At 43.7% G+C, this 26,527-nt stretch overlaps 1 protein-coding gene across 1 annotated transcript in view; it reads right to left on the bottom strand.

Moving 5' to 3' along the window:
• Ugcg (UDP-glucose ceramide glucosyltransferase) overlaps positions 1–25,760 on the bottom strand; it is a 41,548-nt gene extending 15,788 nt beyond the window's left edge. The window contains exons 1-2 of the mRNA XM_004657010.2: positions 25,609–25,760; positions 4,936–5,077 (exon numbers count right to left, since the gene is read on the bottom strand). Coding sequence (XP_004657067.1) covers positions 4,936–5,077; positions 25,609–25,706 — 240 coding nt within the window. The 5' untranslated portion in view covers positions 25,707–25,760. The remainder of the gene's footprint in view (positions 1–4,935; positions 5,078–25,608) is intronic.
• Between the last annotated feature and the right edge of the window lie 767 nt (positions 25,761–26,527).

Raw genomic sequence — 26,527 nt, 5'->3', positions numbered from 1 at the left:
GAGTCTACGTTATACAGTGTCAGCAGTCTGTCTGTTCTCACTCTCAAAATGCTTAACTGAGCCACCAGAAGGCAGTGACCAACAGGCATGGCAGCACATGCCTTTAATCCCAGCACTCAGAGGCAGAGTAACAGGCTCTCTGTGAGTTTGAGGCCAGCCTAGGAACCAGAGTGAGACCCAGGTCAGCCTGGGCTAGTTAGACCCCTGGGAGTAGGGGCTGCTGACCTTAACAATGCCGATTTGAAAGGTTAGGAGACCTTCTACAGGGCAAGAATAATGAATGGCTTTTCTCCTCTAATAGATACTCAGCCAGCTTTACCTGAAAGAATTCCTTGTCTGTTTACAAACATTAGTTCCTAATAAATGGGATTTCAGGTATGAATGAATACAAGAAAATGTTTCTAAGGAATACAATTCAACAACAAATTAATAAAAAAAAAAAAAAAAACTAAATGTGGGTTGGAGAGATGGCTCAGTGGTTAAGGAGCTTGCCTGTGAAGCCTATGGACCCATGTTTGATTCTCTCTCTAGATCCCACATAAACCAGACACACAAAGGTGAGGCAAGCACAAGGTTGCACATGCCTACTAGGTGGCACAAGCATCTGGAGTTCAATTTCAGTGGCTAAGGCCCTGGTGTGCCAATTCTCTCTCTCACTAAAATTAAAAAAAAAACAAACAAACAGTAATTATAGGGAAATCTCCAGTGAAGATATTCAACAGTGGACACTGAAAGCCTTACATTTGGCTAGCCAGGCCAAATGAACCAACAGGTGCAATAGTGGCACATCTGTTATGGGGGAAACCAACCACACTCTAATTGGACTGGAGGCCTGCTTCACTGGAGGGAATAGATCACTGATACTGAAAACCTACAACAGGGGTAGTCACGAGCCCTAGGGGTATAACATCTATAACTGTCTGGTTAAATATATATACTATGCTCAGCAAACTGCCCATTAAGCACTTCTCTTGACATTCATACCCATATGTTAACGCTACTCTCATTTTTGGTAGAGAACCTTCACTTTCAGATGGCAGTGACCCTGGGATGACTCAGAACTCATCATGGTGCTGGGAAGAAGTGACAGAGGAATGCTTAGCACTGCAATACCTCCCAAGGCTCAGGGTCCATTGCGGAAGAGGCGCTAGAAAGAATGTAAGAGCCAAAGGAAGGGCAGGACTCCTTACAACGTGCTCCTCCAGACACAAAATGACCTGTATATCCATGACTTTACAGTGCCTGACACTACCTACACCAATATCATTATAATAGGAGGTAAAAGATGATGACATCAAAATAAAAGAGAGACTGATCGAGAGGGGAAGAGGATATGATGGAGAATAGTTTCAAAGGGAAAGTGGAGGGAGGGAAGGCATTACCATGGGATATTGTTTACAATCATGGAAGTTGTTAATAAAAAGTAAATAAATTAAAATAAAAAACAAAAAAACCCTTAATTATGCCTTTTTCCACAGCGAGATAAAATTTTGTAAAATACAGCAGTGAAAAACATACTCACCAGGTGTGGTGGCACACACCTTTAATCCCAGCACTGTAGAGGCAGAGGCAGAGGCAGGAGGATTGCCATGAGTTTGAGGCCAGCCTGAGACTACATAGTGAATACTAGGTCAGCCTGAGCTAGAGTGAAACACTACCACAAAAAAAGAAAAAGTACTCAATGGGGGGAAAAAAATCAATAAACTGGTAAATTGGTCCACACCAAAAATTTATGACAAAGATATGGTGTTAAGTACAGGTAGTTATCAATAAGAGAGGTATAGAGTTCACCTTTATTCAAGTTCATTCATTATTCATTATGCCCCTTAAACATAATTCTGAAATAAAAAGCAAACCCTTTAATTAGCAGAGGTCAAAGGAAGCTTAATTCACATTACCCAACACATGTGCAGACCCTGAAAACATTTTATTTGCTATGAATCTTTGTATAAAATAGTTAAATTCCTCCAAATGCAAGGCAATAACAAAATACAAGTTATTAAATGGGTTGAAGGCTTTCTTGGTTAACACAAAAGAACAACTTCTTAGGTATTTTTATATTCTCTAAAAGAATACACACACACACTTTCAAAAATACACCTTTAAAATATTAAAATATTTCAAGGAAGCATTACTGTATAAATCTTTAAGAGATAATAAATTCTATTACACATAAGCTGCACAGTTTTGATATGGATAACTAAACTATAGCTAGGGAGAAAATAACCCTCACTAAACCTTAAGTAAGATTGCTAGGCAAATAGCTAAGCAGAGTAACTTTTTTTCCTTCCCTGTTCAAAGAGCAAAAATGACTAAAAGACTGAGAACAAGATAGGTACTAATAACAGGAAAAAATTCCTAAACTAAGAATATTCAGCCCTTTGTATATGTAAGAACTTAATACCTGAAACTGCAATAATGATGTTCCCTTTTGCATTTATGAATAAATTTAAATATAGAAGAGATTTAAATGTACTAGTGTTAGAAAAATCTCACTGATTCAGCTCAACACACACCAGTAATACTAACTTTTATCTGTAGTATGGAGGACAAAATATCTGTTTAAATAGAATTTTGGGGGATGGCTCTGGGGATTGAAGCCAGAGCCTTGTGCATGCTGAGCATACATTACCACTGAGTTACACCCCAAGTCCTGATATAAATTTTACTATATAAACTATATTGGCATATCAAATAGAAATATCTTGAGCCATTATTCATAAGTAAGTTCTTTACATACATTTATGGAAAAATTTATGATACTGTTTGGATTACAACAGAATATAAATTCTAGACAGACTGTACTTAATACACTAATGCCTACAACAGTTGCTGGCACAAAGCAGGTGAGGGGTGAGTTTAAATTGATATATTTGCTATGGGTAGCTTCTTAATGAAAGAAAGATGACAGGAAGTAAGTGTCAGAAAATTTCTGATTTCATATATATGGTTTGTTTGTTTTTTGAGGTATGGTTACTATAGCCCAGGCTAACCTGGAATTCACTATGTAGTCTCAGGCTGGCCTTGAACAATCCTCCTACCTCTGCCTCCTAAGTACTGGGATTAAAGGCATGTGCCACCACGCCCAGCTGTTTGTTTTTTTCAGGTAGGGTCTTGCTGTAGCCCAGGCTGACCTGGAATTAGTCTCAGGGTGGCCTCAAACTTGTCTATCCTCCTACCACTGCCTCCCAAATGCTAGGCTAGAATGAGACCCTACCTAGAGAAAAAAAAACTTTAAAAAATAACTCAATGATAATCATGTCCCGTACTGAGGCTACCACATTTGTGCCTTCTCTGTTTTCAATGGTGCCATCAAGAAAAATAAGGCTAAGGGCTGGAGAAATGGCTTAGCGGTTAAGGCATTTGCCTGTGAAACTGAAGGTCCCAGGTTCAATTCTCCAGGACCCCACGTAAGCCAGATGCACAAGGGGCACATGCTTCTGGGGTTTGTTTGCAGTGGCTAGAGGCCCTGATGTGCCCATTCTTTCCCTGTCTCTCTCCTCTCTCTCTCCTTGCAAATAAATAAAATTAAAAAAAAAAAAAAGAAAAAGAAGGCTAAAAGGAAATAAAGCACGTGAAAACCAGTCACCGTGAAACATGTTTTGTGTGTTCCACCTTCTTCTGAGTAGATGGGCTACCATGTCCTAACAACATAGGAGAGAAGAATCTCCGAGTGGTAAAAATTACCTATGAAAAAATTAAGGCAACAAAGTAAAAGCTCAGGCAAATGAGTAGAGACCACCAGGGAAACTACTGAAAAGCAAGCAGGTTATCTATTATCTGGAGGTGGCCTTTCATAAGCAGTGTCTCAATTGGTGAGTTCTAAAAGCTGCAGAAAAGCTAAATACAAAAATCAAGGAACATTATACTAAGAAAAAACTTTAAAAAGAATATGTCTTCCGAAGGAAACTTGAAGTTCTCCAAACAAGGCAGTATAGAGTTTATGAAGGTACAGTGAGTGACAAGAGCAACACAATGAGAGGGGTTAAGATTCACAGTAATGAAGCAATTACTGATTTGTAACCAATTCTTTGTGAAGTCAGTTTCTTAAAAAAAAATTATTTATTGGAGAGAGAGAGAGAGAGGCAGACAGAGGGAGAGCAAGTATGGGCATGCTTGCCTCTAAGAACTCCAGAAACATGCGCATATGGTTTTATGTGGGTACTGGGGTACTGAATCCATTTCAGCAGGCTTTGCAATCAAGTGAGAAGAGCCAGTTTCTGAAGGGGATTCTCTGTTTAGTTCTGGCTGTCTTGCAGCACACAAAGTCAGACCACTGAACACTGTTTCCCATATGCTCTTTCTCTTTTTCACATATGGTTCTCATGGATTTGTATATTCAATCTTCTAGCACTTGACAATGTCTGAGTTCCAGGATGTTTATTTGGGGATTTGTACTTCAGATGGACACTAGTGATTAAGGAGAGACTTTATAGCCCTTTCCCAGCTCCATGGCTGTTCTGTGACTCATTACTACTAAAGCTTAAATGTTTTTGAAAGATTTTATTTATTCATTCATTAGAGGCAGAGAGAATGGGAGAGAGTGAGTGAGAATGGGTACACCAGGGCCTCTAGCCACTGCAAACAAACTTTAGACACATGCGCCACCATGTGCATCTGAGTTATGTGGGACATGGAGAATCTAACCAGAATCCTCTGGCTTTTCAGGCAAATACCTTTAATTGCTAAGCCATCTCTCCAGCTTCTTCTTGTTTTTTAAGGCAACATCTTATTCTAACCCAGGTTGGCCTTGAACTCACTCCTACCCCAGTCTTCCATGTACTGATGCCTGGCTTTAAAACTTGAGAGGTTGTTATCATGGTGAATTTTCAATACTTTTACCATATACAGTGTTGAAATTCTCAAGTGTTTATAAGGAGGAAAATGTAACCCCATGATCTGACTCATTGCTCATGAGAACCGCCCTATACTTACTTTGGGATAATCCAGTTCAAAGAATGTTTCCAAGTTGTTGATTAGGTTTGGATCCACCCCTTTCAGAGGCTTCAGGAGAGAGACACCTGGGAGCTTGCTATATGGCTGTTTGTCTGTTGCCTTCTTGTTGAGGTGTAATCGGCTGAAAAGCAAACAACATGCAAATTATTTTTAGAGAATACATTAGTGCCCAATCAAAACAAAGCCAAACTATTGAAATCACTAAATTCTATGTTGAGATTTTTGAAAGCTGACATCTTTCTTAAAAAGAAACCTGACAGCCAGGCATGGTGGCATATGCCTTTAATCCCAGCACTTGAGAGACAGAAGGAGGAGGATCGCTGTGAGCTCATTTGTGAGTTCGAGGCCACCCTGACACTACACATAGTGAATTCAGGTCAGCGTAGGCAAGAGTGACCCCCCCCCCCAAAAAAAAGGAACCCTGAGGGCTGGAGAGGTGGTTCCATGGTTAAGACACTTGTTTGCAAAGCCTAACAACCCATGTTTGATTCCCCAGTACCCCCATAAAGGCAGATGCTTCTGGAGTTAGTTTGCAGTGGCAGGAGGCCGTAGCATGCCCATCGCCCCCTTCTTTCTTTCTTTCCCTCCCTCCTAGTAAGTAATTTTTTTTTTTTTTAAAGGAGACCTGATGAGCTGGAGAGATGGCTTAGCAGTTAAGCGCTTGCCTGGGAGCCTAAGGGCCCTGGTTCGAATCTTGATTCCCCAGGACCCACATAAGCCAGATGCACAAGGTGGCTAGAGGTACTGGCACGCCCAGTCTCTCTCTATTTGCCTCTCTCTCTCTGTCACTCTCAAATAAATAAAAAAGGGAGACCTAAAAATGAAGAATGCAGATAGAATCAAATAAGCTTTCAATTTAGGAAAACCGGAACTAAGTAGAATAGCTGTTTCAATGAAGATGAGAATGTAGATGTACTCTTCCTGTTATTACTTGTTGCAATGCCTAACAATCATTCTGGAGGCATTCAACAAATACCTGACAAAGAAACAGACACATGACAGCATTTGCCCACATTACTGTCTTTCCTCTCAAGCTGCTTAAGTGGCCTAATAAGTATAAAAATAGGTAAAAATCCCTGTCTGTGTCACAGAAATATGGAAGCATAATAAGTAAGTTTTGAGAAAATTTTTTTGAGGTAAACCCAACAGACCAGCCTTTTTTAATGTAAGAGAGTGAGAGCGAGACAGCGAGAGAAAGAGAGAGAGCGCGCAAGAGAGAATTGGCACACCAGGGCCTCCACCACTGCAGTCGAACTCCTGATGTGTGCGCATGTGCAATCCTGTGTGCTTGCATCATATCATGCATCTGGCTTACATGGGACCTGGACAGTCAAACATGGATCCTTAGGCTTTGCAGGCAAGCACCTTGACCACTAAGCCTTCTCTCCAGCCTGAGAATTTTTTTTTTAAAGACAGCTTTTCTTTTCTTTTTAATTATTTGCAAGGAGAGGGGGAGAGAGAATGGGTCTCCTGCCAGTGCAAACAAACTCCAGACGCATGTACCAGTTTGTCCATCTGGCTTTATGTGGGTACTGGGGAATTGAACCCAGGCCTTAATTGCTGAGTCATCACTCCAGCCCAAGTTTTTAAAAATTTCTATAATAAACAGCTCAGATTCGTATAACGTTAAAGAAGCACCTAACAGCCTTCAGAGAAGCAAGAAAACAGTATAAGTAGAATGCCTAATATCTATAAGCTCAGCATGGCAAGGGTAGAGAAGGAAGAGACTGAAGGAAAGGAAGAAACTTCAATGATCAGACAAGTATCTATCAATGACAATGGACGGCACACTAACACTACCAGTTCAAAGAGAAGTTGGCCCAGGTTCTTGCCACTGGTTCATGCCAAGGGTGCTACAGCTCCTAATGAGGAAAGCCCTGCCAATAAGAGAAGAGAGAATGTGCCCCAGTTAACATCAGACTGTCAAAAGAAGAGAAGCATTCAGCAGGGTGCAGAGGGGTCGAAGGGACCACACTCAAGCCTGCTTTCTTCTTGTGAGCACACTGTAGATCCCAAGCAGTCAGCAGTAATTAGATTCTGGAACAATCATGGGTCCACCTGCAAGCAAGATGTTCTGAGACACATGTTTTCTCAAATTTTAACATCTCTGAATTCAATGGCATCTCAGACTACTGCCAGCCAGGTGGCAGTCCTGTGAAAACTAACCAAGGAGACCTACTGGCAACCAAAAAGGACATCTTCAATTTAAAGAACTGTGAGCGATGAATGACTTTTATCTGTTTGTTTGTTTGGTTTGGTTTCTCCAGGTAAGGTCACTCTAGCCCAGGCTGACCTGGAATTCACTATGTAGTCTCAGAGTGGCCTTGAACTCATGGCAATCCTCCTGATCTGCTGAGTGCTGCTACCAAAGGCATGTGCCACCATGCCCGGCTGATGAATGACTTTGGAAAGTATACCACTACCACGTGTGACCAGTTGGCTAACACTCTCTGCTAATGAAAGCAGGGTGTGCTATGACAAACACCTAATGTTTCAGGAATGGCAACAGAACCTTTACAGAAGAAAACATTACTGATAATAGAAAAATGAAAATCAGTAAAAAGCTTTAAAAAGGAGTGGTATTAATTTCTGGGCCACAACACCAAATGCCAGCAGATAATGGAACTATCGACAGCACTGATTCTCAGTGGACTGGCCTACCAGCAATGAAAAGGCCTTCAGAGAAAGCTTCTAAACTTAGAGTGATTTGCCATTGCCCAACACCCAAGCATGTGACCAATTTATTTTTACTGCCCTTTGCCAAAACACCAGCCCATAGCAGATTGGAAAACTTAAAAGAACTAATCCTGTGCCACAGATGTTTGATCTACAGAGTTTGCCTACGGGGTACACTTAAGCAAATTTTAACATACACACACACACACACACACACACACTCTCTCTCTCTCTCTCTCTCTCTCTCTCTCTCTCTCTCTCTCTCTCTCTTTCCCATTTCTAACAAAATAACAGATCAGATGTCTGGAGACACCCACTCAGTACAGGACATATGGATTTCTGGGGTTAAAAAAAAAAAAGACTGTGTAGCACACATTTAACTGCCTGAACCAATAACATGTTCACATGGCTGAAATTACTAAAAAAAGAAGAAGAAGAAGAGGCACTGTCACCCCTGACTCCATCTTTCCCATCCCAACCATTACTTCCTCTGACACATATACAGAGGATATGTGTATATACCTATGTATTATATATAGTTCATTCCTCCTTTATAATTCAAGTATACATAAAAAGCTTATTCTAGGGCTGGAGAGATGGCTTAGTGGTTAAGCGCTTGCCTGTGAAGCCTAAGGACCCCGGTTCGAGGTTCAACTCCCTAGGACCCATGTTAGCCAGATGCACAAGGGTGCGCATGCATCTGGAGTTCGTTTGCAGTGGCTGGAGGTCCTGGCGCACCCATTCTCTCTCTGCCGCTCTCAAATAAAAACAAACAAAAAAGCTTATTTTAAAATGATAGAACTTTTATTTTTATTTATTTCAGAGACAGAAGTAGAGAAAGAGAAAGTGAGATAATAGGCACACTGGGGCCTTCGGCAACTGCACATAATCTCCAGATGTGTGTCACCTTGTGCAACTGGTGGACATGGGTCCTGGGTCTCTGACTTTGCAGGCAAGTGTCTTAACCACTAAGCCATCTCTCCATCCCTAGAACTTTTAGAGAAAAATAATTTTCAAGCCTCCAAAGTCATAATAAGAAGGAGAAATCGCCTCAGTGAGTGCTGGAGCTTTGCCTGCCTTGGGACCACCTCATGGATCCAGGTGGTCTGGAGATAGAAACAACCCTGATATCAGAAAGAAGAAATCTGTCTGGGAGCCTTGTTTAAAAGGCTGGAATCCCTAAAAGGGAAGGCAGAAAACTCCTGGTCCTCAGTGGAATCTAGAGATAATAATTATCTCTGATTCAGTCCAGTGAGGGCCACAAGGAACAAAAGGAAAAAAAATCTTCCTGGAAACAGTATGCGTTAGGTCACAGGATGTAAACCCAAGAGAAGGAAGGAGAGACACCATCAATTCTGACCAGGAATAGAAGAGAGGATCCCACTGGTGTGCACAAATGAAAGTTATGCTCATTTGACATTAGAAACTCAGTAGACAGCAAGACCAAAGATGGCATATACCCAGTGTAAGAGAGGGCTGGAAGCTAGACTGGAGGAAACTACCAAGAATGAGTAACAGTGAGAAGGAAAGTAATGAAAGAATATGAGATGTGAACAATCTAGGATCTCAGTATTTTTAAAAAAATGGTCTGGAGAGGCAGCTTAGTTGGTACAGAGCTTGCCTCAGAAGCAACCTGAATCCAATCCCCAGAACCCACATAAAATGCCAAGTTGGCACCTGACTATACCCAGCACTGGGGAGACAGACAGAATCAGACCCCAAGAGCTCACCAACCGTGATTTACCTAATTGGTGAGCTCCATGCCAATGAGACTCTCTCAAAAAAAGGTAGATAAACTGTCCTAAAGATGACACCCGAGGTTGTCCTCTGGCCTCCTCATGCACCCCCCCCACACACACACGGACATGCATCAAAAACACACCACTCTCATGCAAAACAAAGTATTAGGCAATATTCCTAGACAAAATGGGTTTAATGATAAAATTTTTCATACATGTTTATCAGGCTCTTTGATCATATTCATTTCCTTATTATCCTCTCTTGTCCATACCCCCTCTTGCTTATTACTGTTTACCTTCCTCTTTCAAAACAGCCCCCTTTCTGCTTTTAATTATCTTTATTTATTTATTTATTTATTTTTGGTTTTTCATCTCACTCTAGCCCAGGCTGAACTGGAATTCAGTATGTAGTCTCAGGGTGGCCTCAAACTCATGGCAATCCTCCTGCCTTGGCCTCCTGAGTGCTGGGATTAAAGACATGTGCCACCATGCCTCGCTCTGATTTATTCTTTTTAGTCTGGATTCTATATTTGAGAGAAAATATGATGTGATGACTGTTGAGTCTTTGTTAACCTGATGAGCTCCAGTTTCATCTATATTCCTGCAATGACATAATTTCATTCTTTATGGCTGACTAAAATTTCACTGCATATATATGTAAACATGTGTAAGAAGATCTTATTTTCTTTATCTATTCATCTGTTGAACACCTAGGCAGACCCCATAACTTGGCTACTGCAAACGGTTACCTCAATAAATATCTGCATATCTGCTGCCTCCTGCTTTGATTCCTTCTGGTAAAAACCAAGGAGAGATATAATGGTTAATCTCAATTGCCATCTTGATTGGATTTAGACTCACCATGGATCTCTGGGCATGTCTGTAAGGGAGTTTCTAGATTAGTCTGATTGAGTGGGAAAACCCCATTCTAACCATGGAATGGACAGCACCATTCCATGGGCTGAGATTCTAGACTAAATAAAAGTAAGCACCAGCATTCGTCTCCGCTTTCTGCCTAAGGATATGATGTGACCAACTGCATAAAGCTCCTGAGGCCACCAGGATGGACTATATCCTCTCAAACTGAAAGCCTAATGTAACCCTTCCTCCCTTGAATTGCTTTTGGTTAGGTATTTGGTTACAGACTAGAGAAGAGTAACTAATACAAGTAGGGTAGTAAAATCATATGGTAGTTATTTTTTCTCTTTTTAAAGAAACCTCTAAATTAATGAAACCCTCGTAAGCCAGTGATTTTATTCATTTATTAGAGACAGAGAGAGACAGACAGACAATGTGTACACCAGGGCCTTCAGCTGCTGTAAACAAACTCTAGGTGCATGTGTCACCTTGTGCATCTGGCTTACATGGGTCCTGGGGAATCAAATCTGGGGTCTTTGCCTTCACAGGCAAATGCCTTAACTGCTAAGCCATCTCTCCAGCCCTAGCCAGTATTTTTTATTCTCATCTAGTGGGCCACTGCATGATTATTAAGTGCTAAGAAAGCATCTGCAAACTTTCATGTGAAGTGCTGACCAATAATTTCTAGACAAACCAGCCCACAATAACTCTACTGCTGTTGGAAAGCTTTTGGAAAAAAAATAAACAACAACAGCAGCAGCAGCAGCAGCAGCAGCAGCAGCAAGAGGGCTAGAAAGATGGCTTAGCAGTTAAGGTGCTTGCCTGCAAAGCCAAATGACCCAGGTTCAATTTCCCAGGACCCATATAAGCCAGATGCACAAGGTGGCACATGTGTCTGGAGTTCGTCTGCAGTGGCTGGATGCCCTGGTGTGCCCATTCTCTCTCGCTCTCTCTCCCCCTTGCTCCCTCCCCTCTCTCTCTCTCAAAATTAAAAAAAAAAAAATTTAAAAAGCAGCAAGAATATCCATTAAATCACCAAGCACACAAATTTAGCAAAATGCTGAGAATACAGCAGTACTGCTCATTTCTTTGTCATTCACTGATTAAACAACATATTCTGGGCTGGAGAGTTGGCTTAGCGGTTAAGCGCTTGCCTGTGAAGCCTCAGGACCCCGGTTCAAGGCTCGATTCCCTAGGACCCACGTTAGCCAGATGCACAAGGGGGTGCATGCATCTGGAGTTAGTTTGCAGTGGCTGAAGGCCCTGGCGCGCCCATTCCCCCCCCCCCACCTCTTTGTCTGTCGCTCTCAAATAAATAAATTAAAAAAAAAAACATATTCTGAGCCTCAAGTGTACTACAGACATTACCCTATGCACTAGAGATACAATGATGAACAAATTACCTATGCCAATGACTTGTGTAATGAGGGTACTTGTACAGATTCTCCTTATAAAACTCATAGATGTTGAAGAATGGGGAGACAGCTGTTAGTGAAGTGTTTGCCCTGCAAACGTAAGGACCAGAGTTTGATTCCCAGAACTCACATTAAAAAAAAAAAAAGGCCAGGTGTGGTAGTTGATGCTTGTATCCTAGCACTGGGGAGTCAAAGACAAATGGATTACTAGGACTTGCTAGGCAGCCAGTCTAGCCTTCTTGGTGAGCTTCAGGCCAAAGAAGAACTGGCCCTGCCTCAAAAAGATGATGTTATCTGGGCATGGTGGTACACACCTTTAATCCCAGCACTCGGGAGGCAGAGGCAGGAGGATCACTGTGAGTTGGAAGCTACCCTGAGACTAGAGAGTGAATTCCAGGTCAGCCTGGACTAGAGCAAGACCCTCCTCACTCAAAAAACAAAAATAAAAACAAAACGAAACAAAATATGATGTCATTCACAAAGATGGAATGGCCCCTGAGGTTGTCCTTTGGCCTCTATACATGTGCACATACAAAATTCACAGGTATCAAGAAAGTTATATTCTATGGGCTGGTGAGATGGCTCACTAGTTAAGGTAATTGCCTGCAAAGTCAAGGACCCAGGTTAAATTCCCTAGTACCCATGTAAACCAAATGCACAAGATGGTGCATACATCTGGGGTTCATCTGCAGTAGCTACAGGCCCTGGCCCACCCATTTTCTCTCCCCACCCCCCAGAAATAAATATAAATGAAAGAAAGTTATATTTGAGAGTAAGGGCACAGTAACTTTACCTGCCACACAGAGAAATAATTCTTTAGGCTATGACCAGTACACTGCAAACTAATCCACAGCTGTATTCTTTTTTTTTTTTTTTTTAGGTAGAGTCTCACTCTAGTTCAGGCTGATCTGGAATTCACTATGTAATCTCAGGGTGGTCTCAAACTCAGAGCGATCCTCCTACATCTGCCTCCCAAGTGCTGGGATTAAAGCTGTGTGTCACCGTGTTCGGCCCACAGCTGTATTGTTCATAATGGGGTCAACAGCCCATTTGCTTCATGGCTCAAAAGTGGTCACACTTAGGGGCAGGCAGAGTGAACCTGAGCCTTCAGTAGCAACACAGTACATAGGGATGCTCACAGCTTTTCTTTCTCACCCTACCTGACCCTTGGGCCAATGGCTTCCTTCCTGCCAAGGTTCTAGCACATCACCTTCTTATTCCAGGTTGACAGGGAATCCAGTTCTCTCTATTAGAAGCATGTGACTCGTATCCTTGGCCTCTGTCTCAGCAGGTGCTGAGTGTAAAGTGACACATATGCAACTCAAGGAATTTCCCAAGTCGAAACTCCCTATAACCTGTACCCAGCTCATTAAACAAAAGCATTTCCGGAAGTCCCTGCATGTCTCAATTCCCTTATCTGGCTTCTTGGGTTTAACATTGTTAGTGAGATTCACCCATGTTGTTTCATTTCATTATAGCTTACTCATTTTCATCATTACAGCATCTCTTGTCTTCATGTACCACACATTAGCTATCTACTAAGAAGTCTGGGACTATTACGAAATAGCATGAAGCCTCATCTGCCTTTACTCAAGTAGTAAAAATCCATCTTCCCCTGCCTCCAGGACTTCCAACTTTTGAACAAAATGAAAAAATGCAGACTACACCTGCCTTCTCACGAGAAAACAAAACAAGGCAGATCAAATACAGGAAAGGGCAGCTGAAAAGTCCTGGACATTTGACAATGGAGGACAGTGATTCCTGAAATAGCCAAACAACTGAGGCAAACACCATTGCCTGACCACATCCAGGCCACGGTGCAGGGAGAAGAACTGGGGTATGCACAGCAGACCCCTGTACTGGGAGAGACACTGAGTCTGGAACAATATCCAGCACCCAGCAAAGTGAAATTCAAAATGCCTCCAATTAAGAAAAAATGCCCAGGCATGCAAAGAACTGGGAAAATAGAACAAATAATATGGAGAAAAGTCAACACGTGGAAACCAACTGAAAATATCAAGTAGGATTAGAATCAGCAGACAAGACTGACTCACGGCTTTGCACTTCCTCCTCTTCTCTAGAGCGTAATGTGGCCTTTCCTTTCTTAGTTTCAGGCACACAAGTGTATGGTCACTAGCAGCAAGATTCCATGTGTTTACAAAAGCAGGTGGCTCTCACCTGGTTACAGGTCACCTCCTATTCAAAAAGTTTCCTCGCTGCCGGGCGTGGTGGCGCACGCCTTTAATCCTAGAACTCGGGAGGCAGAGGTAGGAGGACTGTGAGTTAGAGGCCACCCTGAGACTCCATAGTGAATTCCAGGTCAGCCTGGGCTACAGTGAGACCCTACCTCGAAAAACAAAACAAAACAAAAGTTTCCTCGGCCCTGCTCTGTCAATGTGGTGTGACAGGCTATCACCAAAGCCTTCTTCAAAGACCACCACCAAGGGGCGAGGAGGAAGCAGCTAACTTTTGCTAGGTGTTCCTTCAAGACCGTCACACTCCAGGTGTGGCCACTGACCCCATGAGAAAGCCAGTGTAAGCCCACCGGCCCTCCCACACAGTAACTCCAGCTAACTCATGAGCACACAACCCTCCTGTCTGCTGTAATCACTTCCTCAGGTTCCCAGACAAGGTTGAAAAGGCAACTGGCCCCTGAGCAACTGCCAGAAAGGCCAAAAGGAAACAACTTGGATTACTTCTGTATTAACAGAAGCTAAGAGAATGAAGTACAGGTCAGTGAAGAGGCAGGGGGAAATAGTCTAAGGATCTGGAAGAAAATAGAAACAAGACACTGAGTCCAAAAGTTTAGCAGAAGCAGCACAGGATAGTGAAGAGAAAATGGGAATTCGTGGGGCTTGGCTGACAATGATGGAAGAGGCTGGGATGCGTGGGGCTGTCCTCCAGGTGAAGGCTCAATTAACTACTGGTGCCATTCATAAAATCTGGACACAATGAGAGACAACAGCAAGTTAAGGGGTGACATTCTGAACACACTACCTTTATGAAAATTTACTTTTAAGATACCAAATCTCTGAGCCCAGGGGTTAGTGGTAGGTACAAGTTACTATGTAAAATGCCCAAAGGAAAGATCATAATTTAATGGACCACCTGGAGCTTAACTTGTTTTATTAATCAACTAATTATTTATGTCTGATAGATCTTACTATGGAGCCCAGGCTGGTTTCTAGCACAAAATCGCCCTGCCTCATCCCAGGCAGAGTTTACACGTGTGACCTCTGAGCACTCTGGGTGGTGATGGGGCAGCTGATGGAGCACAGGAGTAGATAAATACAGGTTAAAAAGTAAATTAAGAGGGGGCTGATGACATGACTTAGCAGTTAAGGCACTTGCCTGCAAAGCCTAAGGATCCAGGTTCAATTCCACAGTACCCATGTAAGCGAGATGCACAAGGTGGCGTACTCGTCTGGAGTTCATTTGCAATGGCTGGAGGCCTTGGGGCATCCATTCTCATAAAATAAGTAAATGAATAAAAGTATTTCTTTTAAAGTAAATAAGAGCAGGGCATGGTGTTGCACACCTTTGATCCCAGCACTCAGGAGGCAGAGATAGGAGGATCACTGTGAGTTTGAGGTCACCCTGAGACATAGTGAATTCCAGGTCAGCCTATGCTAGAGCAAGACCCTACCTCAAAAAAAACAAAATAACACGCCTTTAATCCCAGCACTTGGGAGGCCTGTGAGTTCAAGGCCACCCTGAGACTACATAGTGATTTCAGGTTGGCCTGGGCTAGAGTGAAACAAACTCAAAATAAATGGGAAGCAAGATATGAGAACAGAAAATGATATTTTCTGAAAACAGACAGCGAGGGAAAGGGCCCAAGATGGAATAGAAGGGCTTTCCTGGAGAGTTTTATAAGAATCTTTGAGTAATGGGTTAAAAGGAAAGAGACAATAATTAATGGCATGGGGTCCTCAGTGTGAAGCAGAATTCAAGCCATCCGCCAAGAATGCAGTGGGACCTTGAGGATTCAGACAGAAGAGACAATGGGTGACAGAACTAAATATGAGTGCTGAGGCTTAGCTGAGACCTGAGACCATGAATGTGCAGCAGTATAATCCACAGGGCAGGCAGTCACCCTTGGTGTGATTCTGAAAGTCGAGAAGCCACTGGATGGATTCAGGATAACCTGGCAGACTGATCTATGAGGCCATGCAAGGTGAGGCGAGGCAAAGGGCAAGGACAACTGTGGACTCGGCACTACAAGGAGATGTGGACGAAGCCAGGGGGTGGCAGGTGTGGATGCATCAGTGGATAAACAGCTCAGAGCAGTTCACGCTCAGTCTGGGCTGCGCATCAAAATCATCTGCAGAGTTTAAAAAAAAAAAAAAAATCCTGATGCCCAGACCAATTACATTAGAACCTCCAGGATGAAACCCAGGCAGGAGGAGTTTCTCAAGGCTCCCTGTGACTCCAAAGTGCAAAGAAGAAACTAACAGACTTAGGAACACTTGGTTACTGTCAGGATCCAAGAAGCCAAGGTGGGAACTTGGAAAAGATGAGTTCATGGTGGTCTTAGTATGGGAGGCTGAAAGGCCCTTGAAGGTGCAGCACAAGTGCTGAGAGAAGGGGTGCAGGAGGGGAGTGGGCAGGACTTCATTCACTTTCCCTGGAAATGCCTGAACTGTCGATTAAGACTCAGCGAGTGCAGAAACTCCCTCTATCCGTACAGTTCACTTTTAGGGTTATTTTTAGGTTACCTCTGGCAGTCTATAGCAGAATGATTTAGGAGCTTGGGCTGGTGGCAAGCTGTTTGGGTTCTAGCCCAGTTCACTAGCAGTGTGCCCTTGGGCAAGTTATTTCTTTAAGTTTTAAGTGTACATAATAGTATTGCCTTACAGGTTACTTGTGAGGAATATACAAGATTAAATCACAAAGTAAATACTCAATGACAGCTATTAGTAACCACAACTAAAAATAAATAAAAACAGGGAGGGGGAACAAATTCTGCTGTAATTTCAAGGATGGTTTCCACCTTGTGCAACTTCTCTGAATTACCACAGCTGATCAAAGCTTTAGGGACGTATGGTTGGCGAGATGGCTTAAGAGTTAAAGGTACTTATTTTTGTAAGGCCTGTGGGCTGGGGTTCAATTCACCGACACAGATGTAAAGCCATATGCACAAGTGGAACGTGCATCTGGAGTTCATTTGCAATGGCAAGAGGCCCTGGCATGCCCATAGAGCCCCCCTCTTTTCCTCTCCTCCTCTCCCCTCATAAATAAGTAAAAGTATTTTTTAAAAAGGAATTAGAAGTGTCAAACACTGATGAGACATGCTCCAAACAAAGAATTCATACACATTCTTTAAAGCCTATGGTTAAAACAGAATTTTCAGTTGACTGGAGGAGGCTCTGTATATTCCAGACTTCTCTTAATGTCTCACCCCTTCAAGCCAGGCTTGAGAGATTAGGCTATAAGAAGCCCCCTTTGCTGGGCATGGAGGTGCATGCCTTTAATCCCAGTACTAGGGAGGTAGAGGTAGGAGGAGTTTGAGGCCACCTGGAGACTACATAGAATTCCAGGTCAGCCTGAGCTAGAGTGAGGCCCTACCTGGTGGGGGGGGAACCCCCTTCACTTGGCTGAGGAAGAGGGAGAAGGTGCCACCCTCAGAGCTGACACACAAGGCAGAGCTATTTCCACTCTGTAAAATGTACAGAGTAACTCCAGGTTACGATGTAATTCCAGTGGTACCACCTATGGAGATGTGAAGGATTCTGAGACTGAATTCTGCTGACCATTACATCCTGTGTCTAGCAGTCCTCAGAACAGAGGCTAGCCCTCAGGCTTCCCACGCCATGAGCTGAAGCATCTCCCCACAACATCTAATACCTGGACACCCACTCAGGGGTAACAGGTTCTTTGCATCAGGACCAGCAGGAGCTGTATTTTGGGATTTTAACAATATTCTTAGTTCTACTGAAGTAAAATCTCCCCAGTTTTTTCTCTTTTGGTGGGTGTGCATGATGCATGTGTTTGTGCACGTGTGAGGGTACACGTGTTCATGTGCTCAGGTGTACAAGTGGAGGTCAGAGGATGACTTCAGATGGTGATCCTTGCCTTCCACCCTATTTGAGGCAGGGTCTCTTGTTCACTACTGTATTCACCAGGTTAGTTGGCCTGCAAGCCTCAGAGAGATTCGATCGATTCTGCCTCCCTTCTTGCTATAGGCATTCCGTGACGAAGATGTTTGTATTACAGTGTCCGGCTTTTAAAGTGAGTTGTAGGGATCTGAACTCAGGTGCTGAATGCTTCATGGCAAGTGCTTTATTGACTGAGCTATCTCCCAACACCTCAAACCTTCCCTCTTAATGCAAATATGTTCATTAAATTTTCAGAAATCAGCTTTCATTACATTTTCAGTAATGCAGTGAGCACAAAGTGTGCAGGCAGTCTCACTCTAGCTCAGGCTGCACTGCGACTCAGGACTCACAGTGGTCCCCCTACTCTGCCTGGAATTAAAGGTGTGCACCACCATGCCCAAGTACAAATAGCCTTTAAGAAAAAAAAAGTTATGTGAATGGCTTTGATTTCATCTTTTTAATTTAAAAAAATATTTATTTATGAGAGTGACAGAGAGAGGCAGAAAGTTTATGGGCATGCCAGAGCCTCCTATCACTACAAGAAAACTCCACATGCATCTGGCTTTATGTGGGTACTGGGGAATCAAACCCAAGCTTTTCGGGTTTTGCAAGCAAGTGCCTTTAACCACTGAGCAATCTGTCCAGCTCTTATTTCATTTTTAATGAGTTAAGTAATCCCAAAACTTAAAAGGGCAAGTTGGGGAAGCTAGCAAACAGTAAACTTTCAATATATGTATCTTTTTTTCCTGACGAATTATTTGTGAATTAAAGCTTCAAACTGTGAGCTAGAGTCACTATTTAACAATAATGGCACTTAGGTTACGATGGCAGGGCCAGCCTCAGGCAGAAGAATGTAGATTCCACTAGAGTGCTTTCTCAGGGAAACTGAGTCCTGCTTAACGCCCAAACATTGTGAACAACAAATCATAGGCAGAAGAAAGAAGCCTTCAGGGTCTTGTTTGCTGCATTGTGAGCTAGAAGGACATCTATTCAGAGAGTACATGAGCCCCAAGTGACAGAAAAAAATGTTCAGGCTATCTGGGCTTCTGGACTCTATAGCAGTTTGGTTTGATGGTTCCAATGGCCTCTAGACTGAAGGAATGGCCTAATCACCTAGCTGATTTTCTGGTCCTAGCATCCCAGTCTCTAAAACTGTTGCTGTCTCTTCTCGTCATTTTACCTGACTGCTTCAGCCTGCCCAAGCTTCAGGTTCATCCACAAACAGTCTGACTTAATGGTTTCCTCCACTTGCAGTTTTGCATGCTAGTTTGGCTTCAGGAAGCCAGGTAGAAAGGACAGCCTTTGAGAGATAACGGGCTGAGCAAGGGTGGTAGGGAGTGGTACTTCAGGGGGTTGACAATGCCCTGAAAAGCCTTAAGCTGAGCTTAGGGGTTCCAAGAAGGATATGAATCTAAAAGGACACTGGTCACCTTGTTTAGCAGCTGCATAGTGAGCTGTCTTCATACTTCTGCAGTGTGATTTGGATGGACCAACTGATCTGACCCCAAGAAGTTCTCTTCTGTACTCCACACCCAGCTAGTTAATATTTCACATGAAATTAGGCTGACTATGCTATCAGCAGGCCCTACTTCAATGTCTATCACGGTAATTTCCAATACTTAAAGCCTTCTGTCATTGCCACTTATGACTGTATTTAGGAAGTCATCTGTGCAATCATGACCAGTGTTTCCTGACTAATGTCACTGCACTGAACACCTATCATTTCAAAATGACAACGCATCTAAATGGGCATCACCAGTGGCTCGAACATGCCTTCTGCTACAGCCTTAACTCTGCCGGGCAAGATTCCTGAGGGAATGAAAAATACCCAGTGGTGAGTTAGCTGAACAGAAAAACAAGCGATGTCCACTGGACAATGGACTCACGTAGTACAGACTATACAGGAGTCCAATATCACAGAAAATGAAGAAATGACAACAACAGTAATCAGCACCAGGGCAGAGAGCACGGGCAGAACACAGCACTTTGCTGACAGCAGCGAGGAGGAACGCTACCTACACAGGCACAGAGTGCAAAACACAGAATGCCTTCCAGCACATGGCGCTCAAATCCACTCTTCACATCCGAAGTTAAATAACGTCCCTGTCTTCTACACAATTCCCTAAAGCTATCCTTTTAAAGCTGACCTTAACCTTTATGTGACCTTGGGTCTGAAATAAGTCCCTGGGTAGAGGAAGAACAGGGACAGGCTACGTATCATTTGCAGTCATGAGCCAACTCAGGATAGTTCTAGGCTCCATGTTCCCCAAAAGATAGATCTCAGTGGAAAGATTATTTTCAGCAAGACAATGGTTGGTACCTTTGGGGGAAAATCCAAGTTTAACAGACTCTGAAGGAAAACATATCTCTGACTTAGCCTTGTTTCAATTTTAACCTTAACTGGTTAGACATAGCTAATTCCTCCATTTGATCTAATTTCATTTATGTCTACTGAAAGCATCTCAAATTCTGACCATCTACCCCAAACCACAATGACCATCAAAGAATTAGTGAATGGGTCACAACAATCCAACATCACCATTGAAGAAACAGGGAAGGGCCGGGCATGATGGTGCACACCTTTAATCCCAGCACTCAGGAGGCAGAGTTAGGAGGATTGCCATGAGTTCAAGGCCACCCTGAGACTACAGAGTGAATTCCAGGTCAGCCTGGGCTAAAGTGAGACCCTACTTCAAAAAACGAAAACAAGGGCTGGAGAGATGGCTTAGTGGTTAAGCACTTGCCTGTGAAGCCTAAGGACCCCGGTTTGAGGCTCGGTTCCCTAGGTCCCACGTTAGCCAGATGCACAAGGGGGCGCACGTGTCTGGAGTTCGTTTGCAGAGGCTGGAAGCCCTGGCGCGCCCATTCTCTCTCTCTCCCTCTATCTGTCTTTCTCTCTGTGTCTGTCGCTCTCAAATAAATAAATAAAAAATAGACAAAAAACATTTTAAAAGAAAAAACAAAAACAAAAACAACAAAATAGTAACAGGGAAGGCCATTCATTCAACAGTAATCTGGTAAATCCTGGAGGTATACTCAGAAGCTCAGCCCTCCAACACCTGGAGTAAGTCAGGAAAAGAGAATCACAATTTGGATAAGAAACACAAAATACTATGAAAGACATGACATCCCTAACCCAGCACAAAACTAAAGTCTAGATTGACTTGAATGAGAAGGAGATAGTTAAGCAGAATGTAAGGAAAGAAAAATGAGAGCAAAAGACAGGAAGGAGAGGGAGAAGAGAGGAGAGAGATCATTCTAAAGACAGTACATTGTACGTTCAGAGGAATGTGAGAGCAAGGGCCTAGGTATGCTCCGAAGGAGCTGTGTGCACCGAGACAAGGAGTCTGAATTTTTAGCCTGAAGGCAGGGGCGAATCATGGTGAGGTCTGAAGCACAGACAGTGCTACAGAGGGTAAAGGGCACACAGACAATGCAGAAGTTCCAAAAAAAGACACTTCCAAAAATGAGCTGAGCTAATGGTGCAGGGCAACTGAGAGATAAGGAAGAAACAGAACCATCTCTGGAAGAGTAAACCTGAGTTACAATGTTTATGTTGCTCCTCAAAACTATCACATTTTATCCAATTCTACATTTTCCCAGGCTCAAGTTAAATGGGCTCAAATGCTGAAATATCTCATTTATTCATCAAAAAGTAGCCCTAGAGCAATGATCTTCACTGATCAACACGTGGCCAAAGTCCAAGGGCATCCTCAGATGTAAATCCAGAAAAAAAGCTCTCAACTTTCATTCCATGACATGTAGGCAAAACTCATACCACCTAAGTATTCCCATTGCTAGCAGTTAGATTAAAAACACTAGTTTCTGACAGGTAGCTTGCCATAATTATCCTCACATAATGAATATGTAAATTACATTCAAAAGCAATGGAGCAGGTATCAAAGTTGCTACAGTAACAACATTAGAATTATCTTGAAAGGTTTTCAGGAAAAGAGGAGGTAATATTTATGGATACAAGAAATATGTCCATGCTACCAGGGGACTTCAGTCAATTAACAGAAAAGATAAATCCCAATGCTAATGGTTGGGACATTATACAGAGAGGAGGGAAAAGTGGTCATTAAGAGGAAGAGGGTGGGAAGAGGGAAAGAGGAGAAATGAATGGAGGGGAGGAGAACAAGGGGGTGGGCTGGTCTTGCTTAGATATGCCAATCATCTGGCAAGCTCCCATGGGGCTATGAGGAAAGAAAACAACCACTTTCAGACTTTCCAAAGTTTTCATGTCAGTCCCCAGCTATCAAACCAAATTCTCTCTCTCTCTCTCTCTGAAAGAAAACCAAAGTAAAACAAAACAACCCATAAAGACCACTTATCCAACACTGCCTACTTCAGACCATAATCACCAGTTATTTTTAGAAAATATAAGATCTTGGGACTATCTTTTCTTTAAAAAAAAATATTTATTTACTTATTTATTTGAGAGCGACAGACACGAGAGAGAAAGACAGATAGAGGGAGAGAGAGGGAATGGGTGTGCCAGGGCTTCCAGCCTCTGCCAACGAACTCCAGATGCGTGCGCCCCCTTGTGCATCTGGCTAACATGGGACCTGGGGAACTGAGCCTCGAACTGGGGTCCTTAGGCTTCACAGGCAAGCGCTTAACCGCTAAGCCATCTCTCCAGCCCAATTGGGACTATCTTTTCTACAAGTATCTATCATCTAAAATATGTTACAAAATGGTGAAGTCTCAATTGAACATTAATACTGAGAAGGGGAAAAGTAGTGGGAGAAGGTCTCAGCAGGACAGTTTCAAAATATTGGAAACCCTTGTTTTTCCATTTTATAGGTATTACAGGGTTTTTTGTTAGTTGTTTGCAGATTTACAGGTATTATAAGACATTTGTGAAACCAGAACAAATAACTTCACTGATCAAAAGTTGTTCATTGTTTTAATCAAAATCAGCTCTATTTTAGAAGGAGAAGGGGCTCAGGTGAAAAGGTTTGGAGGGAGGACAAAGAAAGTCATGGGAGGCATTATGATCAAAATACGGTATGTATTTGTGTGACAACTGTCCAGAAGTTTTAAAAAATACTTTATCTAATTTGTAAGAAGATAAACTATCAACTCTAGATTAAGCAGATGCCATTACACATGGCATTTAATATTTTAAAAACAGCAAGTTACATCCAGTTGTGGGTAGTGTAGGCCTTTAAGCCCAGCACTTGGGAGGCTGAGGTAGAAGATCTCCAGAAGTTCAGGCCAAGCCTGGAGCTACAGAGTGAGTACCAGGTCAGCCCGTGCTAAAGTAAGACCCTACCTTGAAATAGACCCCCCCCCAAAAAATTAAAATGCCTTAGTTTTTCTCAGCAATTTTATTACAATATTGTTATTACTTAAGCATTTCTAGCACTTAGGAGTGCACAGATCATGCTGCTTAATCTGATATCAGATATAGAGCGTGCAAGTTTTGAAAATCAGGTCCATCTCTCCCAGCTGCAAGCACAAGTTTTCAGGGGGGCAGCAGCCATCTGCTTATGTTATTTTTACTCTGCTTTATTTCAAAAAAGGACTGAAGGGATTAGAAAATATATCCATGAAATATACAAGATTTAGCAGAGTGTTTTAATAAGAAATATCAGTCCTAAAGTTCTTTAACTCTGCTTGTTAAATAAAGATTGAGATTCAACTTCAACTTTACTAAAAATACAGTAGGAAAGGGAAAGGAAAGAAAAATGCTTTGTTCTCTGCTTAAATACAGTTCACACTAAATTGGAAAATATCTTTACTTCAACTTTTAAAAAAGTGCCACCAATCATACTTTAAAAAAAAAAAAAAAAGGTCTAAGTGGAGCCAGGGGAGGGGATTGGAGGAGAGGAGCTTCCCCCTTGAAAAGTATTAGAAAAAGGATACCATAAAAAAATGAGAGATTTTGATTTAAACAAAATTAATAGATCTGGTACAAAAAAATAACAAATCCATGAACTGGCATTGGAGGCCCAAGTCCAAAAAATAAATTAGTCTATGACAAAGACAGTATTTTCAAAATAGTGGAATAATCAAATAATCATTAAATGATGGTGGAAAAAAATAATGATGGAGGGACACAAGGATAAAAGTTTAAATGCAACTAAATTTAGCTTAGCTCTCATAACAAAGGAAAATACTGGCTGCACAAACAGCAATATGCAAAAAGTTAGGAAATGTACAATAATAAAAGGAAATAGACTATTTGGGGACGAAGAAAGTGAAAGACAGGAAATACAAAAGAAAAAAAAACTACCTAAAAACATATATACCACATACTTTTGTTGATGTTGAATGTATAGGTAAAGTTCACCAACAATGCAAAAAAATTACAACATATGATTGATAAGTTACCTTCATATCAAAAAGGTGAACTAAGAAACAGACTGTAATACAAGCCAAAGATTATGACCATATTATTTACAAGTAATGTAACTAGTACATAAGTATCTGCCAAAGTGTTCAATGAAATAACTAAATGAATAAAAATCAAAATAAAAACAGTAGAGGCTGCACAGCAAGGGAAATGAAAACCATCCTACACTACCAGCAGGACTACGAAGACACAGAACATTCTTATAGGGCAAAGCTGTATCAAAGTTTAAAAGGTATACCACTGGGGGTCCAGTATTTCCTCTTTCAGAAGTGTAAACTAAGATGTATGCACAAGAGTTCATCACAGATACTGGGAATGTAGTTCAGTGATAAAACGCTTGTCTAGCTAGCATGCAGGAGGCCCTGGGTTCCATTCCCAGTACAGAGGGTGGAAGGGGGGTTGAGAGAGAGAGATAAAAACATCATCATCCCAGTGCTGTTTGATAAGGTGAGAACAATTCAAATGGTTTATCAATCACAAATAAGTATTAGCACCTCCAAAACTACAATACCACGCATAAAAATCATTCTTCATTTGTATTTTTTCAGGTTAAAAAGCCAAGCGAATTCATCTGAGTAATGTTCACAACACGTTTCTTTCATTTACATACATAGGCAGGCTTAATTTTAAAGACATTTAATCAAAACTAGCCATATTATCTCATGTTTCTCTCCATCCTTTCACCCTTTTCTATTTTATTCAGAAGCTTTATTTAGAATAGCCTTATTTGGATTAATCTTTCTTCCTTGTAGAATGTAAACTCCTCGAGGACGAGGACGGGAATTTTGTCCTTCCCTTCACTGAATCCCTAAGTCCAAGAACAGAGAGTGGTATATGGTAGGCCTCAAGAAGTGCCTGTCAAGGAAAAGATGTGGAGGGCAGGAGGAGGATACAAGTCTAAACAAGACAATAAATGAAGAACTGAACGAAAGAACACCATACAGAAGAGATAGCACACCAGCAATGCTCAAAGCTATAATGCAGGCTCGGAAGGTTAGTGGACATTTCTCAAGGTGGACAGGTGCTCCACACCTTATCTAAGCACACAGAGCTCTTCCAGGAAAAGGAAATCCACACGGAGGTCTCCAGGTAGCTGTGAGCAGCTCCGAAACGATCATCACAACAGAAATGTGGCCCGTATCGAGAAGCAAATTTGAATAAATAAACAAAACAAATACACCACACACCTTGGCCCATATGAAAGACAAAAATCACACGAACCCCAACACCATCAGACCCAGCAAGCAAGCCTTCCTCCCGCAGGGCACGTACTAGCTGGAAGCAGGATCCCTTCCCCGGGCTTGCAACTTGGTTGTGGCCGGTCTAACACTTTCCCTCCCAGGGACCCCGGCCCCTGTCGCCCCCGAGGAGACACGGGACGCGGGAACCGTTTACGGATCGGCTCTCTCCACCCACCCCCCAACGGAGCCCAAAGCACAAATGACACCACCCCCTCCATCCTCGCCCGTCCCCGAGGCCGGGGACCCCTGGCCGCGAGCACTCACGTGTAGATGATGGCCATGAAATGCATCAGCCATAGCACCAAGAAGAGGACGAACCCGAACACGGCCATTCCCTCCAGGGCCAGGTCCAGCAGCGCCATCCCCTGGCCCGCCGGCCCGGCCCGGGCCGCTCCGGCCGCCGCCACGGACAGCGCTCCCTCCGGAGGAGGAGGAGGAGGACGAGGAGGAGGACGAGGACCGGGTGGGCGCCCGGTGGCGGGGCGCGGGACGCGAAGGGGGGGAAGGTGGGGAAAGGAAGGGGCGGAGGGGCGGAGGGGGTGGGGACGGAAGGGGCGGGCAGGGCCTGCGCGTACCCGGCGGCGCGCTCTCGGCGGCGGCGCGCGCGGGGCTGGGCGCGCGCTGCGGTGTCCGGGGCTGGCTGCGCGCTCGTCGGCCCGGGACGGCCGTTGCCGCGCGCTCCGGCTCGCGTCGCCAGACCTCCCCGAGCCGAGCGTCCCGCTCTGTGGCCACAGCTCCGCACACTGAACGAAACCCGCGGCCAGCGCCCGGACTCGTCGGCGCGGCCCGGCCCCGCCCCGCGCCCGCCCCGCCCCCGCCCGCGGTGCCCGCCCCTCCGAGGGCGGCGCCCTTCCGTCCCGCGCGCCCGCTGCGTCCCCGCCGTGAGCGCGCCCCCCGGCGGCCGCGCCCGGCCGCTCAGCCGAGCCCCGGCTCTTGCGCGGGCGCCTCCAACCGCTGCAGCCCCGCCCCGCCCCGCCCAGCTCCGGACCCCGCAGAAGCCCGCGACCAACCCGGCTTCCCGCGCCCGCCTGCGCGCAGCCTCCCTGTCGGGCAGGCGCGGGGCAGCGGCTGAAGCCCTTCCAGACCTCGTACCCCGGCCCTGCGCCACCCGCCGCCCCCATTGCGGACCCCACAGTTACGTGTCCCCAGACCTCTGAGCACCCTGCGCGGGCTGGACTACACC

Source organism: Jaculus jaculus, chromosome 1 (assembly GCF_020740685.1).
Source record: "Jaculus jaculus isolate mJacJac1 chromosome 1, mJacJac1.mat.Y.cur, whole genome shotgun sequence".
NCBI classification, from domain to species: Eukaryota; Metazoa; Chordata; class Mammalia; order Rodentia; family Dipodidae; genus Jaculus; species Jaculus jaculus.
Note: the sequence above shows the minus strand (reverse complement) of the source record. Positions and strands in the feature narration are given on the sequence as shown.